Source organism: Talpa occidentalis, unplaced genomic scaffold (genome assembly GCF_014898055.3).
Source record: "Talpa occidentalis isolate TD23 unplaced genomic scaffold, MPIMG_talOcc4v2.1 talOcc4.8, whole genome shotgun sequence".
NCBI classification, from domain to species: Eukaryota; Metazoa; Chordata; class Mammalia; order Eulipotyphla; family Talpidae; genus Talpa; species Talpa occidentalis.
This window is the reverse complement of record NW_023605194.1, coordinates 13,503,679-13,523,435: the sequence shown is the minus strand read 5'-3', so window position 1 is coordinate 13,523,435 and position 19,757 is coordinate 13,503,679. Positions and strand designations below refer to the sequence as shown.

Genomic DNA, 19,757 nt, shown 5'->3' with positions numbered 1-19,757 from the left:
GGACAGAAATTAAGTTCAGTCATAACTACAAGTGGAAAATTGAATCATCTATGTATATTTTATATTTGGCTTTATACCCCTTTGCTATAAATTATGAAATAATTACATAATTGTTATCATACACAAGAAGGTATGAACTGCAAAGGAATGCCTGAAGTGTTAGCTTGGTATTTAATTTTTTATTTTAACTTTTAAAAAGATTTATTTATTTGTATATACAAGAACTGCTGTATAGGCCAGAGATGCAGCAGGGCGTGAGAGAATTCATCAGAGACAGAGTGGGGGGCAGAACAGGCAGATCTACTGAAATACACTGTTGAGGGGAGCAACAGGCAAGACTGGAGCAGTCTGCTATGCCATATGGGTCCGCTCTCTGGCCAGCTTGGGGTCGAACTGCTGCAGTGGCTGGGGATAGCTTGAAAGTGCTATGTCTTTAACCCCTGTGCCTTTAACCACCAGGGAGGCCTGATATTTAAAAATTTTTAAATGCCATTGAAGTAAGTCTGTTTTGCAGTTTTTCAATAAATATCCGTTTTTAGATGAGCAATTTGAAACTGTGTAGCCTGAGATTATGAATTATGAAAACAAATAGATTGCGTTAGTAGATTTTTTTCTCTTATTAAAGTGATATTCTATAATAAGGAACAAAAAAATGTATTTACTCTCCCTATTTTGTGTATCTTTAAGCAAATTGGAAGGTTTATGGTTCATGTGCTGTTGAATTTTGAGTATAATTTTTATGTGACTATAGTTTTGACATTTAATGTTTTAATAATATGTATACTTAGTTTGAATAATAAGGGGTTTAAAATGTAGTTACAGAGCTTCCATGTTTTTTGCTTTTATATCTGTTAAGATAGATGAGTTAGTGTTTGTAATGCCCTGATTGCAGGACCTGTTTTTTAAAAAGTTATAAAGTTATTATAAACATTAGGGTATAAAAATAGTTAAGAAAAAGAAATAAAAGGGCCTTACGTTGGAAAAGAAATAGTAATGTTTTCCCATATTATGTGATCTGTATACAGAACATCTGAATGAATCCACAAAGAAAAAACAAGCCCCGAAAACAAAAACTGAAACGATTAGCTAATAAAAGAATTCAACACAGTTGCAGGATACAAGGTCAATATACCAAATTTAATTCTAATACTATACACCAGCCATGAATAACCTGAAATGAAATTAACGGTTGTATTTACAATAGCAAAATACTTAGGGACATACTTCACAAAAGAAATTTAAGTCTTGTACATTGAAACCTCTGAAGACATTGAAAAATTGAAGACCTAAATAAATAAAAAGATGTGCATGTTTATGAGGCATTATTTTTAAGATGGTAATACTCCTAAAATTATTTTGAGAAACTACCAGACTGTATTATGGTATGTGAGTTATCTCAACCAAAAAATGGTCAAGGTAAATATTGAGATTGACATTATTTGGATACTCATTTGCTTTCACATAGATAAGGTGGACAAAGAGCACCTTTAGGAATGTGTACCTGTTTTTACAATTTTTGACTCTCAAAAATGTGTGAAACCTTAGTGGAAAATATTTAAATACTTTAAAAATTATTTATATTATATATATATATATTTTTTTACATCATTGTTCATTTTTGAACAATGTATGCTTGTATACTTTCTCCTTTTAGGTGTATTCCCCGTAAAACTCCCAATACCAGTTCACCTATGAACCATCACCATAGTCCCTTGTGTGCTTCTCTCCCCTGTTTTGACCCCTCTTCCTCCTCTTCCCTCACAGAATGTCTCTGATTTATGGTTGTCTCTAATTTTTTTTTTTAATTTTTATTGTTTTTTTTTTTTTTCCTGATCCCTTATTTGGTTCCCCTATATTCCTCCTGTAAATGAAACCATCCGATATTTTTCCTTTTATTCTGGCTTATTTCACTCAAATATAAATACTTATAAGTTACTGTTAAACTGAGGGATATAATTTAATAAATATATTAATTTATAAAGTGAAAAAAGTCAAATGCCATACTTTAAAACATTTACATTATTAAATGATGATAATAGGAATTATTCACCATGATGTAATCTATTTATCAAATTTCACTGTATCTTTTATGAAAATACTTTCTAGAAATTGGAAGTAGGGGCCTCCCCCGTGGAGCAGTGGATTGAGCGCCACGCTGTGAAGCTGTCCGCAGCCTCTGCAGCGCTGGTTTGATTCCCGGCTGGCCAGGGAGAAACCCACATGGTGAGGCAGACCTCTCCTGCCTCGCCCGCTGCTCCCCTCAGCAGTGTCTTTGGTTTGTCTGCCTGTTATGCTTCCCACTCTGTCTCTGGTGAATTCTCTCACCCTCCCACACCTCTGACCTGTACCCCAGTTCTTGCATAAATAAATAAATCTTAAAAAAAAGAAAAGAAATTGAAAGTAGAAGATAAGTAACGTTATTTTGTCCAGTCATCCAACATCCATTGAGTGTCTACTAGGTACAAAGATGATTTTTAACAAGTGGTGTATAGAAAGAACGTACGTAGTTGAAGTTTTTGTGCTGAAATTGTTTTTCACTTTTTCTCTGGAGCCGTAGGTGTTATTGTGTAAATTTGAACAAGAAAAGACAAGATTTGTCTCTTACTGTAACAGGAAGCTCTATTACTCATGGACATTTTAGATAATGGGTTTCAAATTCAGGTGTAGAGAAGAGAGAAACTATATGGAAGTCTTTGCCCTGTCTAGTAAAGCCCTATAGTCATTATTCTTGTTTTTTGGTTTTCCATGCAGTTTGTGCCATGTTAAAAATCCATTTTGAGACTTTCAGTTAGTGCCCTCTAGTGGTATTTAAGATCCATTATTTTACAGTGCGCTCTGAAGAACATGGTTACAACTCAGGCCATGTAGATCTGAAATCTACTCATAGATCTCAGTGATAATATTAGGACACAACAAACCACTCACCATTTATTTTTTAAGTATGTGGATTTACTTTTTGATTACAAAAAGATTGTGTTATGATAGTGACATGCCATGCCAGACATATGTTCTTATACAGATGATGTGACCTGCAATTTTATCCTGTGCTTTAGGCAAAGTACTTTTTAAAAAATCAGAAATTCTAACACATCTCAATTTTAAATCAAATAGATTGATATGCTGCTGAAAGAGTATTTACTCTCTGGAGACATAGCTGAAGCTGAACATTGCCTTAAGGAACTGGAAGTACCTCATTTTCACCATGAGCTTGTATATGAAGTAAGATTACTTTGACATTCCAAAGAGAATTGCTAAATTTTCTTTTTTGCACACAGTGACCTAATGATTCTTTAATAATATACAGCTTTTTCCTTTTAAAAATTTATTAAGGAGCAGTTTCTTATATGAATTAATGACCCAAAATTCATTCATTCCATTTTTAGGCCATTGTAATGGTTTTAGAGTCAACTGGAGAAAGTACATTTAAGATGATTTTGCATTTATTAAAATGCCTCTGGAAGTCTTCTGCCATTACTTTAGACCAAATGAAGAGAGTAAGTAATGTTATTTTGAATACTTTTTAGGCTTCTGTTTTAAATATTTGATAATAAAGATTATGAATTATAAATGATAGTTTTTAGTTATAATAACAGTACCTATTAGTAGTGTTATGTGTGTAGCTTTTTTTTTATGGTAATGTTTATGTTTGAATCTCTTGTAGCTATTTCTTAGAAAGTAACACTTCAATTACTTTTTTACCTGTATTTTAAAATATGTGGTTATATGTTCTTCCTCATGGATTCTATCTCTGAGATAGGATAATTTGTATTTTATATCTAGAGAGAAACATGAACTTTTAACAAATTATATGCTTAATTTCTATTTTAATTTGTTTGCATTAGTAAAATTAAAAAAAATCATTTTAAGTATCTAGAGAAATGATGTGAAGAAATGTATCCAATGTCTGATATCTGCCTGAAGCTGTTTCAGGAGAATAATTTTAAAGAAAACACTCTGCTACCTATACTTTTCAAGGTTCAGATCTGACTTCTACTTATTATGGACCTTTGGCATCTAATGTAACTTGATAAAAGTAATGGTATTATGTATTTTATATGGGCAATAAATTCCTTATCTAATTTCATTATTTTAGGGTTATGAGAGAATTTACAATGAAATTCCGGACATTAATCTAGATGTTCCACATTCTTACTCTGTGCTTGAGCGATTTGTAGAGGAATGTTTTCAAGCTGGAATAATTTCCAAACAACTTAGAGATCTTTGTCCTTCAAGGTACTTTATTACTTTCTAAACATAAAATACCAGCTAAGATGCTTACGAAGGTTAAGCTAATTTTCTATCATTCTAACCCTGTCAGAATAAAACACTGTCTTCCTTGAAGTAACTCAAGAGTGAAAATCTTCTGTTCTGAGTTTATGGAGAAACAAGGGTGAAGTTTATAAAGTTTACCCCTTTGTAAATCTGTCCCCCATGAAATCCTAGTTCACTGGAAGGAAATTAATTTCCTGGAATAGTTCTGTGTACCAGACTGTGTTCTAAATAGCTTAAATGTTACTTCGGTATAGAAATTCACCAATAAGATGAGAAAATTGGGATTTAGAGAAGCGTAATGTTCTTTTTCTGAAGCCAAGAATGAACTCAGACTTTCTTTGGCTTCGGAAATCTAGACTCATGCTTGTATTCTATGTAGCTTCCTTTGCTCCTTCATAGACTGGAGAATCAGGGCTAGTTGAGTCTTCTCGCTCTAGAAAGTGGGTGTGTGTGTTTCTCTGGACGTATATTTGTGATATTAGGAATCTACCTCTTTAGGAGTTTTTTATTTTTAAAATAAAGCACATAATGAAACAGTTACAAAAGCTAGACTTGAGGAGTCTGTTTTATGTACATTTTTAAAGTTTGTGATTTTTATCTGAAAATTCTGTTTTGCATATTTTTACAAGTGCATTGTGAGAATTAAATCTCAGAAAAATATTCCTCGTAGTGTCCTTTGCTCTACAAACTTTAGAAACCATCAAGAGATAGAAAAAGAAAATGGTAGAAAATATAGTTTAATGACTAATAAAATAAACTACTTGTTAATGGCACCTTATATACTGACGTCAGTAAAAACCGTCAACTTCATTAAGCAAGGCTGCTTTGTTCCCCATCTTGGTCTCCTAATATTATAGTCTGAATCCTTCATGTAGCTGGATTCCATTTAGACTTAGTATGAAAAGTGGTGGTAACACATTGGTATTGACTTTAAGAATTTTCCACTGCTGTTCAAAAGCATAACTGGTTATTTCTATTGTGATGTTATTCTCAAGGATTATTTGAGGTGATACCTAAACTTTCTGTGTGTACCATAGAACTTTGACTTTTTATCCTCTATCCTTGTGCTTACTTGGGTGAAGTGCCCATTTATGTATGGCTTTGAATGCCTGTGCATATTGGTCTCAGGTTAGAGAATAAGCGCTAATCCTGCCCAAGTTCTGTTTTCCAAATATGTTAGGCTGCTGGTCAGCTCTTCTCCCTGGGCTGTTGCTACTACATGTAGGTAGAGTGTGGTTATATTATAGAAGGTCTTCTGCGTTTGAAATAGCAGGAATCCCAAAATGGGGTGTAGACTTGACTTAATTGGATTCTGATTTATTTTTCTATATTAAGGTTATGGCTTTTCTACATCTGAGGGGGAAAAAATCTTAAACATAGCTAATTTGATAGGTTCAATAGCTAGTTTGCAAAATTTGAAATCATGTTGGTATTTCCTAACTTGGCTCACTGTTTAGCTTTCAAATAACAGTGTTGTATTAAATTTCTAACTAGCACAATGTTTGCCTTAATAATAATTTAACTTTTTTTTTAGATTACTCCATTTGGACAGTGGACTTATTTCAGTAATTGAGCTTTCATTTAACTAAAAACTGCTCATAAAGGCATCATTTGCATTTATAACCGAGGATATGTAGCAGGGAAAAAGTACTTTTAAAAGCATTAGAGGCATCAGTGGTGCAGCAGGTTAAGCACAGCGCTGTGAAGGTGTTCACAGTCTCTGCAGCACCAGTTCGATTCCTGGCCAGCCAGGAAGATTGCCACATGGCGAGGCAGACCTCTCCTGTCTTGCAGGCTGCTCCCCTCAGCAGTGTACTTTGGTTCTTCTGCCTGTTCTGCTCCTCTCTCTGTCTCTGGTGAATTCTCTCACCCTCCCGCGCCTCTGGCCTGTACCCCAGTGCTTGTATAAATAAATCTTTTTTTAAAAAAAAAAGCATTAGGGACCTCTGTCCTTAAATGACAATAAAATCCTTCAAAACTTAATATAAGTAATCAAAAACTACTGTTTAGTTTTTTTTATTTACATATAGTCAAAATTTTTATCTGTTTTCATGTTTGTATTTTTTTCATTTACAGGGGCAGAAAACGTTTTGTAAGTGAAGGAGATGGAGGTCGTCTTAAACCAGAGAGCTACTGAATATAAGAACTCTTGCAGTCTTAGATACTATAAAATTATATATATCTGAATTGTAAGAGTTGTTAGCACAGGTTTTTTTTTTTTTTTTTTAATTAAAGCACTTGTTTTCAGTACAAGGCATTTCTGAAATTTTATAAACTTACATTTAAGGGAAATTTTTAAAGCAAAATTTTTTTGTTTTCTTTCTTTTCTTTTTTTTCTTTTTTCTTTTTTTTTTGAGTAAAGGATGGGGGAATAGAAAAGTAACCACTTCTTAAGTGGAATATTCTCATAAGCTAACTTTTGTAAGTGCCATGTTTATGACCTAATCATTCCAAGTTTTGCATCAGTGTCTGACTGCCACCCTTCTTTCAAGGACAGTGTTTTTGTAGTAAAATCACTGGTTTATACAAAGCTTTATTTAGGGGGTAAAGTTAAGCTGCTAAAACCCCATGTTGGCTGCTGCTGTTGAAATACTGTGCTTTGGGAGTAAAAAAAAAAAAGTATTTCTTTGTCTTAAAGAATTTTAAGAAAACGAGTTAGTCATGAAACTTATCTTTCCAGGGAACATACTGATTAGTCTTAAAGACTAGACAGTTAAGTAAATGGTGGCTGGAACATCTATTTTTCTACAAACTGGAAAAGTGAACCTGGTTCTGGAAGAATGTATGACAAAAATAAAACATGTGAAGCAGTGTTGATTCTTTATTGGGAGTTTGTTTATTTCAGATCACTTAAACTTTTTCTACCTAGCACATTTTAAATCATATTAGAACTTAGTGAATTTAAGCTTTGTCCCTTGTAAACTTTTAAATCAAAAGTACAGTTGTAAGTTCTTTTAATATTATACTAAGTAAAATGCATGTACACTTTGTTTTTTGATCTTATGTAGAGCTTAATTTCTAAAACACAGTAACACCTTCATAATCCTTAAATTCTGTAACAGTGTTATAAAAAGATTATTCTTCAAAGACTCAAGTCTTACATTATCCAGTGTCTGAGAAAGAAGTAGCTACCAATATAACATCTAAATGATCACATTTCTAACCTGTTTTGCATGCAGACCCCAATTAGTCAGCAGGCCCTCAAGATTTATGCTAATTTAAATTGTTGCTTATTGACTGCAGCAAACCAAGCAAGAAACATTCAGAATTTACAAAGGTATACTTAGTAATATATCTATACACATTTAGGTACAGTTTTTTATAACCAAAACTCCAAATTTAATGTTCATATTTTACCTCATGGATTCTTTCAAGTTCATATTAATATTTTCAGGGTTTGCTTGAGACCTGAAGAAGGTATTAATTCCTAAATCCTTAAAATCAGTATAATTAAAAGCTCAGGGGACTATTGGATGGGTGAAACTTTCTTAAAATTTAATAGAGTTTTGTCTTTAAACATTGTGATCAATTGGTCAGGCAAGATAGCCTTAAAAGTGACATGACACAAAATTCAGGAAAAAGTTTTAAAAATCTTACACAACATAAGCTTAGAATGTGTATCTTTGAATTCAATTTTTATTAAGTATGTCATCTCTGAATATAAAAGTTGCATTTAGTCATTTGGGCATAATAATGAGCAATAATTTGCAATTCTAAAAATGGGTTTAAAAAAAAAGAGTGTTCAAAGTTTTTAAATTGTTTAAATTTACAAACCAGAATGTTTAAATTTACAATACAAATTTTACAATACAAATTTTATTAGTGTTGGGCATTCTTACATTATTTATATGAACACTCAGTTTTATTACACACATACTTTCAGCTACAGATGCAGATTATTTTCTAGCTATTAATCAGCAGCAGATAGGTGTCCTACAGAAGTGGTAAGTTACTCAGTGAGTTATTTGCTGTTCCTTTTCTGCCATTTCTTGCTGACGAATCGTATCCTGTGCTGCTTGCTGCATTTTCTCCAGTTTTTCCAGAGTCACAGATTTTAAGGGTAAAAGTTTGGGCTTACACAGCACCATTGTGCTTATATCCTCCACAGACAACTGCCCTAAGTTTAAAAAGAAGAAAGAATTAGTTTGCATGAGATAGCCCAGTTGTTTGGTGGTCTGGATTTGCAGCTAGAATTAAAGTCTTAAAAACTTAATTCACTGTCTGAAAATCCCATGTTCTCATGTTACCCTGCAGTAGTTCTGCAATATAAAGTAATGTATGAAAGCAACACTTGAATGCTAGGGAGTTCATGAGGAAGGTAAGTTTTGAGCTTTCTAAGATTTTAAGCTAGCATGAGCAAACTTGTGGGGTCAAATTTTCAATTTGAAAATATTTGGGAGAAATGCCCAAAAATAGATGACTGGATCAAGAAGATGTGGTACATATATACCATGGAATATTACTCAGCATTCAAAAAAGACAAACACATGCAATTTGCAGCAACATGGATGGCGCTGGAAGGGATCATGCTCAGCGAAATAAGCCAAAAAGAAAAAAATACCGGATGGTCTCACTCATAGCAGGAATCTAGAAAACTGAAATAAGGGACCAGGAAAATGAATAACTATAAGAAAGTGAAAATCAAAATCAACAAAAAACTATGAACCAGAGACACTTTTAGGGGGGCAGGGGCGGGAGGGGAGGGATTGGGGTCAGAATGGGGGGGCTGCAATTGTATGGGGAATATAAAAATAAAATTTATTAAAAAAAAAATATTTGGGAGAAATATATATTGCATAAAAATACAAAATATGGTATTTAACAAGCATTTAAATTACCTTATTTAATATGAATTATAATTTTAATTGAAATTTATTTTAATTGAAAATTTCATATTGTAATTTACAGTTGGGTGTAACAACTAAGTTTAAGAAACTGCATCATTTGTCATCATTTTACAAGGAAGAAAATGTGATGATTACTCCTTCACAACCTACTCATGAAAGCAGCATAGTAAAAGTGGACAGTAAATGTGGCATATAGAACACAAAGCAGTTTCAGATGTTCAGCTACAGATGCTGCTATGTAAATTGCCTGTTAACTTTGTAGGTCCCTATCATATTCTATGGCCTAAGTATTTTGGATTTAGTTACCTTGTTTTGGAAGAACTTCTCGGAACATTGACTTCACTTCCGCCATAGCTGAATCTGGACACAAGTTCTTTCCTTCAATGAGAAATCAATTATTCAAGAATGAATTTCCACAGCATATTGCTTGAGTCATTTTCATTGTAGCTTAAGAAGTAAAAGCACCAATTCCCACAGAAAATGAGCTACCCTGTCCTTCCATAAGTTTACTGAGTCTTCATTGAAATAAGCTGAGATTGTTCATGCTAATATCTAGATCTTGAAAACTTTCATTAACCAATAGTGGTGTTAATAGGAAAGCTGGTGTTCTAAATTTTTCCCATCTGAGTGAGAAATTGGCAGGGCTTGATTGTTTAGACAAATAGCGAATAGGTAACAGCTGAGGAAAAAGCATTTATGTGCAGCCATTTTGGTTAGTAAAAGCATCTCTTCTGAATGGTGGATGAAGTGGAAAAAAAAAAAAAAGTATGACCATTTGGGAGGTGGAGTAAGGCAGGCAGGCAGGGAAAGGAGGTGGTGGTAAGTAAACATTTCCTAACAGTTCCACTTTTCTCCATAGCCAATAGCTGTTTTTTTTTTTTTTTTTGTAATCCCTTTGTTACAATGATAAGCATTCTAAGGACCAGTTACTGGCTGTACACAACTGCCACTTTTTAAAAAGCAACAAAAACAGGTACGTTAATCCTTGTACAGAAGTGATATGCTTTCAGTTTACTGTTTTTCTTTACTACAAGAGATACGCTAATATGCCAGTGAATTCTGTCATAGGAATACTTTGTTATGAATATTCTAGGCATATACGGCACTTCTTGCTGATGGTATTTGTTCTCAGTGTTATGACCCTGGTATTGCTATGCTGTATATTCAAGGTGTTCTGCACTAATTTGTAGCAAAATCCCATTCCAAACACAGATGCTTCTTCAGACAGTCCCACCCATTTTGTGAGATTTCATCATACTGATGCAACCTTACCATGTGTTTTTTTTTTTACATCACCACCACTGCAGAAGAAAGATTTATTATTTATAAAGTGGTGATGCTGGCTTGGTGCCTGCTTTCACCACCCACTGCAAATTAGTAATAATGAAGTGAAGCTGTATCTGGTCTTAAGTTATTCCCAACCTACTACAACTTTAACATTCCTAGTAAAAGCTTCTTAACTCTCTATTACTCTCTATGCCAAGCCTCTTTCCTTCTCCCTGAACATCTAAATAGGTTCCTGAGGAACCTCTATACACTTTCCAGGACTTTGTGATTAAAATTTACCCTTACACTGCTCTGGAAGTGAAGGACTAAGTGGACCAGGAATAGAGCAACTCACTATTAACTAGAATCTGAGGTAAATGTAATACGCAGTTTCCTTAGAAAGCATAGCGCCTTCTGCCACACTCTTTTCTCTTTGTTACTTAGTCCTGCCAGTGGCACCTCATGACCATTTCCTTTTTTTCCCAAGTTATGTTGAGGTTAACAACATCATAGATCTCTGTTTAGCCTGACTATAGCTAGAATAAACCACCTTTTCATTAAGACATCACAATGAAAATATTCCTTAGACTCTTATTTGGTGCAAATCTGACATGAAAAGCGTCTCAAAGGCTAGATATTATAGATATTGATATATGTGAAGAAAATAAATAGCAACTAAGAGTTTTTATATCACCAAAGTCCTAAAATGTTGGGTGAATACTTAAACTTAGCCGTTTATTAGAGAAGCAGTACCAGCTACTCAGAATTCAATCACTATCCTTTACTCTCGTATGTGTAACTCTCATCCAAAATCTGGCCTGAGGAAAATAATGAAACTTGGTCATCAACCAAACCTCAGTTCTGTGTTTGACTAAGCTGCCACTGTTACTGCAAAGGGCGTGGGGCCAAGGGCCTGGTAGAGAGCTGGTTGGGCCTGGTGTGGGGAAGATTAGTGCCTTCACTTGGGAGGCAGAGTGTCTGCTTTCCTAGGGCTGGTTCTTGTTCCTAGGCCCCCCTAGGCATTGGCAAGAGAGAAACCGGAAGGGAAGGGATAAAATAAGCCAAGGTAGTGGCTGGATGGCCTGCACTGGCAAGGCTACATTGTCATGATAATCAACTGCCCAGGAGTCCAGAATGGGAACATTTATTTCCTTCTCCAGGTGGCCTGCTAATAAGCCAATGTGAGTGTTCTGGTGTAAAGTGCTCTAAGGAAATGTGGCTGCTACTAAAGGAATTTTCTTACTGGTAAGGTCAGATGTATGAAAGCCCAGGGGCAGATGGGCCAAAAAAGAAACATACCAGCTATGGCTGAAATTCATGTGTATTGCACAAGTGCCATGTCATTCAATTTAGTAAATACGTGAGTGCCTACCATGCACGCAGTGTTCATTAGTGAACAAAGAAACCACAAGCAAAACCTTTGGCCTTCTGGAGTTTACAAGTATAGCTTAAAGGGAGAGAAACAATAGACTGCTAGAAGACAGCAAGTGGTATAGAAAATAAAATAGTCTACAGGGGTTTAGGACTGCTGTGGGGGTAGATACTGCAATTTGAATAGAAAAATCACTATGGTCTCATTAAGAAGGTGAAAATCATTGTGGCATCATTTTGATGTGTTATGTCTTTTGAAATTGCAATAAAGTCAGAAGTCTGACAGTTAGGGTCCACAATTAGGGAATATCCACAATTAAGGAAGGCATAAGGAAATGGGAAAACTCTTGGTGGGTGTTTGTTGATATTGCTCTTTTAGAGGCATATTTTGTAGTATCTTAATATCTTGTAGTATCCATTAATATTTTGTAATGACCCAAACATTTTACCTCTAGTAATGAGCCCTCATGAAATAAAAGCACAAGTGTATAAAAATGTGAACATAAGCATGTTCATTAAAGCAATGCAGTGAATAGCAAAATTTTCAGTAATAGATGAATCAGTGTTCAATATGTCAAAGATTACATTATGGAACAGCTATACAATGGACTACTATGGCAGATTTTAAAATGATAAAGGCTGTCAGAAGTAATATTCTTACACTAACAGGAAAAAAAACTGCTTTTTGTCTGTGAATCTTTTTATAGCATGATTAGAAATATGCAACACTTAAAAAATCTGCACTTTAAAAACTTACAAAATTTGTAATTTTTTTTAGATTAACTAAATGAGGACATATTGAGACCAAGATCATGGGTGAAATAGCTGATCAGGATTATTAGCTTTAGGTTGCAACCTATTTTCATCAAGCTACCTGGAAAATACAGGGGCAGAGTGAGAAGAGGAATAAATTACTAAAATCAAAATTCCTTCTCCGGTAACTCAAAGTACATTCATCCAGATCAAATATCAAGATGATAACATACTGTTGATGCTAACGTCAAGACTTGGTTTCTAAATAATGCACAGGACAGGAACTGGGTGTTTTTAAATCTGTCCTCCCAGGTCATACTCAAGCCTCCTTAGTCCAATATCTGATCTTTGCTAGCAGTTCCGTGGAGTCATTTTTGGGTCAATGTGGTTATCCATAAATGAGCTTACCACTCCTAACCTGTCATTAGCTCATCATAATTCATCACAGCATAATTTTTCTTCATTAATTTAGCTAAACATATCAGCTTATCCTAATTATAAAGAACCCCACTTAAAAAGCTTGATATTTAATGTTTCAGAGTATTCTAGGGATCCCAGTTTTTTTTTTTTTTAAAGATTTATTTATTTATTTATACAAGCACTGGGTACACTCAGAAGCGCGGGAGGGTGAGAGAATTCACCAGAGTCAGAGCTGGGAGCAGAGCAGGCAGAAGGACCGAAGTACACTGCTGAAGGGAGCAGTGGGCGGCAGGAAAGGTCTGTGCACCATGTGGGACCCGCCTGGCGGCCGGGGATCGAAAGGGCGCTGCAGAGGCTGTGGGCAGCTTCGCGACCCAGCTCTCAACCACTGCGCCACCGGGGAGGTCCGGGATCCCAGTATTTTAAACTAGCTATGACAGATAAGTTCAGTAAGAATTTTAAAACAGAAACTTACTGTGGAATTTTTTTACATTTTTTCATGATCAATCTATTTCACATATCATCTTTAAATGGGGTAGAAAATTGTACTTTGTTCTACTGCTAACTAGTATGTGAGCTTGAATACATTTCTTAAGTAATCAAAGGTTGGATTTTCTCATAAAAAAAAACATGTTTAGTATTTGTGCTGGATTGCAAGGTTCAAATGAAAAGTGGATGTGAAAGTACTTAGAAATACAGTGTGACATTTATTAGCCTAGGTCTAATTTTCCTATTGTTACAATAAAGGACTTGTTTTAGATTTCCCATTAAGGGGCTTTCTTACTCTAAAATTCCTTTAAATTCTCATCAATACCACGGTAACTATAAGATACCTTCATCTATTTGAAGATGTTTTCCTTTAAAAACTTGATTTACTTTTAAAGCAGCATATGCTGTCAAATTGTTCTTAAGTATGTTTAAAAAATATAATTGTTATTCTATTTCATAATATAATTAAAGTCAAGAAAATGTGAGTTTTCCAAATCCTAACCACTAGACCACCAGAGAAGAGGTAAGTTGAGAAAATGTGGACAAAATTTAAAGTAGGCAGTAATCAAGGGAATAGAAGCTTGAAGTCTGTAAGAATTTATATTTTGGATGGTGACAATCCATGGATCCCTAACTTACAGAAGTAAATGCACCTGGAAAATGGCAAAAAAGCATTTCTAAAGCATTCTGAGATTCTCAACCAAAGTACCAATCATACTTTCATGTAGGAAACAGAGGTCATAAACTGGTGTCCCTTGGTCCTGTCTAGTTAAATGTTTTACTGGCATGCTAGCTGTTTAAAAAGTATTCGAACCACTGTTTAAAAATCAGGAGATTTCACATAAAGTCCAAATTTCAGCTCCTCTTGACAAATCTGGCAACATGAGGTCCATACTCCCACATGGCAAAATTTGGCTAGGGCCAGGAGGTGATGCTGCATTTGGATGAGCACAGGGAGTTCTCCGATCGCCACTGCTGCCCATTATTTCTTTACCTGCTCAGTCACTGCAGTCACTTGACTTTTCTACTTCAATAAAACAGAGCCACTACAACACTGTATGCCAAGCTGTCTTATTTTATCATTAATGGAAATTAAGAAACAAAAATATAATATTTGGGAACTGAGGAAGGCACCACAAGCAATCCTGTTTATATAAAGGACTATAAAGGTATGTTCTCTAGTGAATGTTTATTTAGTTCTTTTTAATTAAATTCAATCTGCATAGTACAAGTTGTAGACAGGGTTGCAGGAATGGTAGGGGGGGAAAAACACTTATTTTTTTGTCTTAACTAAGACTTGGGGATGCATAAATGGGGCCCATAAAAAAGGTGTCTTTCAGCAGACACATAGTTATATTCACTCTCACTCAAGTGGCTGCCCACATGCTAGCAAAGTGCTTAATTTGGATTGATAATGTTCATCCAGAGATGCCAAATAACATCATATGTCAAGTAGTTGGAAACTATAGTAGATTCTATTCTGTTTTGCTCTCTGGCATCTGCTGGTAGAAAAATGTTGCAACATGTTTAATTTGACTAATTAATTCAGACTCATGTGAGTAAAATGTGTGGTGTCTAGCTTCTGAAATGTATGCCTAGGCCTAAGAACAGGAACTGTTTTTCTGGGGTGAATTTGGATTCTGGTATATTCCAGCAGCAAACACTACTATTATGTCAGTAGAAAAATAACATCCTACTCATGCAAAATGCCCTTTTCTAATAATTTTTTTGTTATTTCAAAACTCAGTATTAGAAACTGTCCTAAAAATATTGTTAACCTTTTGAAAATGTGAAGAGTTTTACATTCTTAGCAGCTGAGATATTTGGCTACTTCAATAGTATGCAAGGAACGGGAAATAAAGAATTGTTTGATACTTTACTTGGTGTTTCTCAAAGCCTGATCCTCAGATCACCTGCACCTAAATCCCCTGGAAAATTATTAAAAATAATAATTTTTAAAAATAATAATAATTTCTGGACCCCGCTGGTGGCACAAGGAGTTAAGTCTCAGTACTATCAAGCTATCGCCAGCCACTGTGGCATGAGTTTGATTCCCCCCCCCCCCAGGGAGATGACCCATATGGCTCAGCAGACCTCTCCTGTCTCACCCACTGCTCCCCTCAGCAGTGTATTTCAGTACATCTGCCTGTTCTGCTCTCTACTCTGTCTCTGGTGAATTCTCTCACTGCCCCCCCACCCCACCCCATACCTCTGGCCTACACCCCAGTTCTTGTATGCATAAATAAATCTTTAAAAAAAATAAAGATTTTTCTGGAGCCCTCCCCAGACTAACTAAAGCAGAATCTCTAATTTCTCATTAAGTTCCTACTTAAAGAATTTAAGGTTAAACTTGAAGAACCACAGTCTTAAATTCATTTCACTCACTTAATAGCTAATGTCTACTGTGTGACCAAACTGGATTGCTTTAGAAGTTATTAATAATAACCACACATTGATACATATCATGTGCTATGTACATCAAGGTAAAGCACTTTATATGTATTTGACATCATTCTGTTCAAAAATCCAAAGCAGTTTAATGGCTCTAGAGAAAGTAAATTGCCCAAAGTGACCAGCGAGTGAATGGTCCTGTTCCTGAAACCTAGGACTGATTCTAAAATCTGTGGTCTTAATTAATATATTATTTTGCATTATTTGAATCTGGAGTCAGTTGTTTCATAGTCCCACTTCTACACAAAGAAGGTGACTAATGGAGTACATTACTTAACTTTCAGTCCGACAGCTAAAAACATTATCTATCTAGGAGTTTCAGGCCTCTCAGAGCATTTTCTTTTGCTCCCTTAAGTGCATCTTCTTCCATTCACTTACCTTTCATGATCAAATGTAAGTCTAGGATAGGGAGGAGTACGAGCTTGGCAGTCTTAGGAGTTTTCATCGTGTGATATGAAGTAAATTCTGCAAACACTTTTCTGTCCGCAGAGAATGTACTAAGCGTTCAGTATAATCTTGATTTTTGCAATTTTTAATAGGCTCTGATCAATGTGAACAAAAAAAATATCACAAAACACCAGGACCAATTAGGGCGTGCAAGAGAATTTCATGAAGAAAAATAACAGCACCTAAATTGGAATGTGGCCAGATGGCCAGCAGTTGCCTTGGTTATCTGCTTTGATGATATCAAGATTCATCTGTATTTGAATTGCAGGGCCCACACATCTTTCATCAACAGTTCTTAGGGTGCCAGAGTTGAAACTCATGAAACTATGCTGACATCAGTACACTTTGCTGCAGATTACATTGCATCAGCTTCAAGTGTAGGCAAAGTAGCAGCAACACTTTATTAAAGATAGACAGTCTATGTTGTCACTACAAGGCACTCACACATACTTTCTACAGACAGGAGGATTAAATGATAAACTCTTCTTTGTAGGACACCATAGAAGGGTATGTCTGCTGAGAAGTTGGAGGGATTTAATTAGTAACTCATGGTATGAATACAGGTAACTACATCCTACAGGGTTTAATCATGATTGGAAAAGTCTGACTACTGAGAAGCATTCTTGCAAAAAATGTTAAACTGAAACTAATCAAATCTCTAGACCAACTTCTGATTTATAAGAAATGAGAATAAAAGAGACATTCAAAAAGACCCCTGGTCTGAATTCTTCAAATTGCCAATATCACAAAGGAAAAAAAACAGTAAGAGGACTGGTCAGATTTGGGCTAAAGAGTTACAAATATAATATATAAACCCTAATTAGACTCTGATTTTTGGGGTTGTGGGAAGGCAGGGAAAAGTATAAAAGAAATTCTTAAGTCAATGGACTTTAAACAGTACAAAATTATTAATTTCCTTAACTGTGACTTTTTCAGAACTTTGTTAATTCTTTGGAAATACAGGAAATGTCAAGGGTGTCTACTTAATGATAGGTGTCAGCAACATATTTCCAGGTGATTCAATGACAATGAAAAAAGTATGAGTGGAGATGAAATAAATGTGGCAAAATGTTATTGCCACAACTATTGGATATAAGTAATGAATACATAAGTGTTTATTGTTATTTCAACTTTTTTTCTATATATTTTTTTTTGGATTTTTTTTTTAAATTTTATTTTTAAGATTTATTTCTTTATACAAGCACTGGGTACAATCAGAAGCGCGGGAGGGTGAGAGAATTCACCAGCGCCAGAGCGGGGAGCAGAGCAGGCAGAAGGACCGAAGCACACTGCTGCCGGGAGCAGCGGGCGGCAGGAGAGGTCTGCGCACCATGCGGGACCCTCCTCCGGTGGCGGGGGAGCAGCCGGGGATCGAACCGGCGCCTCAGAGGACGCGGGCAGCTTCGCAACCCAGCGCGCTCAACCGCTGTGCCACTGGGGAGGCCCCTATATATTTTTTAAAGATTTATTTATTTATGCATACAAGAGCTGAGGTACAGGCCAGAGATGTGGGGGGTGAGAGGATTCACCAGAGACAGAGTGGGGAACAGAACAGGCAGACTGACTGAAATACACTGCTGAGGGGAGCAGCAGACCAGGCAGGAGAGGTCTGCTGCGCCATATGGGTAGCTCCCTGGCTGGGGATCGAACTCATAGCTGCAGTGGCTGCATCTTGTCCCCCTGGCCACCAGGGAGGCCCCTTTTTATCTATATTTTTTAAATACAAATTTGGAACAGGCAATCATGTTGGAAAATTTTCAGAGGGAAACCTAAAAAAAAGTTGAGTAGCATTGAGGAGACACCAGTTTTTCAGTTAAGTATTTACCAGAATACTACCACATGCAGGGTAGAATGGTAGGCAGATGAACCCGGCACAAATCATTCTGTCTAGGTATAAACATAATAAGTAGTGAAGTCAAGCACATAAAAAGTTATAATATATGAAATAGTGGTTGTCATAAACGGTACAAAAAGTGGTAGGGAAGCTCAAGAGAAAATTACAATACTTCCTTCTGGGGAGAATCTAGAAGCACATCCTCAAGAATAACTAGGGCATGGATACGAAGTTGCAAAAGGTTAGCGCTTGGTGATTAACCTTGGAATACACAGGACTAGTTTATTTCCGCTGGAGCATGAATATTAAGGAAGTAGAAAGACATTAAGTAAAGACAGCAAGTTTGCACTATTCTTGCTGGCCGGTTGAGTAGAAAAAAATTTCAATTTACCTGAAAGTTCTTGAGGTCTTGCCCCCCACAGCATTTAGGCCTCCATCCAGTTATCACCAAGATGACAGACAACTCTTGACTCAAGCCTACAGAAGGAACTACATGAGATAATGTGTGACAACTCTCATAAAGAGCCATATAAAAATAATACGGCATTTTTACGAATATCCACAAGCATTAACTTGTTTAATAAACAGCAGACATGAAGCATTAGGTCAGGTTATAAGTCATCCAGAACTTACAAACCCCCAGGAGAGGAGAAACAAAGGGAGAAAAATTAGAACGTGAAAACAGGAGGCGGGGAAATAAGGCTTCAAGCTCTCGCCGTGGAGGTGGGAGACCATCTTTCCCCCCTATAACAGGGAGTGGAAAATTATTTTCTCAAGCTCCCCAGTCTTTGTCCTCAGAGGTCAGGGGGTGAAAGTACTTAAGAGGAATTTGAGGGGGCGTGGTCCGGCGCTCCATCCAGCGGGCGTGGAGGACTCCGCCCGGCCGCCCGCGCCCAGACCCCACCAGTCCCTGCAGGCTGCAGCCGGGCGCGGAGAGCCGGTGGGGCGGCCTCGCCCCACAGGAAGCCTCAGAGGGGCGGAGGAGGGCGGGCCGCCGCCCGGCCAGCCCGGAAAGAAAACCTTCTTCCAGCGGAAGCGGCTCCGAGACCCATTCGGCTGCTCGGCGCTCCGCCGCCCTGGGGCCTGACCACCGGGGCCTGCCCCTCCGCTCGGGGCCGAGGGACGCTCGCTTCACCTCGTCGCTCCGGTCGAGAATGGGCACTTCCTGGGGTGCAGGGGGCGCAGGAGACTCCCACCCTTCCGCCATACCTCTATTCGGAAGTGCCATATGCAACTTCCGGGCAGGACAGGGATTTTCGGAGCCCTAAACTCTTGTTCACCTTGGTAAGTGACCAGACGGCCTACAAAATAACGGCCAGGAAACCCCCTTCTGTCCCCAACCCGGGCAGGTAGTCCGGACGATGAGTGAACTCGTCTAGAGCGGGGTGTCTGGTCACTTTGGGGTCCTTTTCGGGCCTACTTACAGAGGCAGCGCTCCGCTGACGGCTCCGCTGTTGCCCAGGGCAACGGTGAGATCTGGGCGACGGAAAAACGACGTCACGCTGGAGACGGGAGGCGCGGAAACTCCCCTTGCCATCATCAGTTATGGCCGCCTTAGCTTCCACAGTCACTTCCGATTGGGAGCTGTCACTCTCCCGAGCCGCAGG

The 19,757-nt window shown here is 37.0% G+C and overlaps 3 protein-coding genes across 7 annotated transcripts in view; 2 read left to right on the top strand and 1 right to left on the bottom strand.

Annotated features, from left to right (window-relative positions):
- The window catches only part of PDCD4 (programmed cell death 4), a 23,899-nt gene extending 16,815 nt beyond the window's left edge, over positions 1–7,084 (top strand). For all 3 annotated transcript variants that reach the window (XM_037496882.2, XM_037496881.1, XM_037496883.1), the window contains exons 9-12: positions 3,112–3,219; positions 3,384–3,494; positions 4,094–4,233; positions 6,349–7,084. In XM_037496882.2, the coding sequence (XP_037352779.1) occupies positions 3,112–3,219; positions 3,384–3,494; positions 4,094–4,233; positions 6,349–6,409 (420 nt within the window). In that variant the 3' untranslated portion in view covers positions 6,410–7,084. The remainder of the gene's footprint in view (positions 1–3,111; positions 3,220–3,383; positions 3,495–4,093; positions 4,234–6,348) is intronic.
- Positions 7,080–19,757, bottom strand: BBIP1 (BBSome interacting protein 1). Of its 3 annotated transcripts, none has more exons than XM_037496885.2 (4): positions 19,575–19,757; positions 18,542–18,639; positions 9,426–9,497; positions 7,080–8,389 (listed from the first exon to the last, which is right to left on the bottom strand). In XM_037496885.2, exons 2-4 carry the CDS (start codon positions 18,573–18,575, stop codon positions 8,226–8,228), a joined length of 270 nt encoding a protein of 89 aa, XP_037352782.1. In that variant the 5' UTR covers positions 18,576–18,639; positions 19,575–19,757; the 3' UTR covers positions 7,080–8,225. The 3 variants fall into 3 exon arrangements, with proteins under 3 accessions (XP_037352782.1, XP_037352787.1, XP_037352783.1); XM_037496890.2 differs by having other exon boundaries at positions 18,542–18,627; XM_037496886.2 differs by lacking the exon at positions 19,575–19,757 and adding an exon at positions 19,431–19,568.
- Positions 19,252–19,757, top strand: part of SHOC2 (SHOC2 leucine rich repeat scaffold protein) — a 56,510-nt gene continuing 56,004 nt past the window's right edge. The window contains exon 1 of the mRNA XM_037496880.2: positions 19,252–19,434. The gene's annotated coding sequence lies outside the window, so the exon portion shown is untranslated. The remainder of the gene's footprint in view (positions 19,435–19,757) is intronic.

What these genes read in the sequence shown, in the direction of transcription:
- BBIP1 (XM_037496885.2), bottom strand. Translation starts at nt 18,575, where the DNA reads ATGCTGTGGGGGGCAAGACCTCAAGAACTTTCAG. An exon ending in AAGACCTCAAGAACTTTCAG is followed by an intron (nt 9,498 to 18,541) that starts GTAAATTGAAAT and finishes TTCTCATTGAAG; the next exon opens with GAAAGAACTTGTGTCCAGAT. An exon ending in AGAAGTTCTTCCAAAACAAG is followed by an intron (nt 8,390 to 9,425) that starts GTAACTAAATCC and finishes TTTTAAACTTAG; the next exon opens with GGCAGTTGTCTGTGGAGGAT.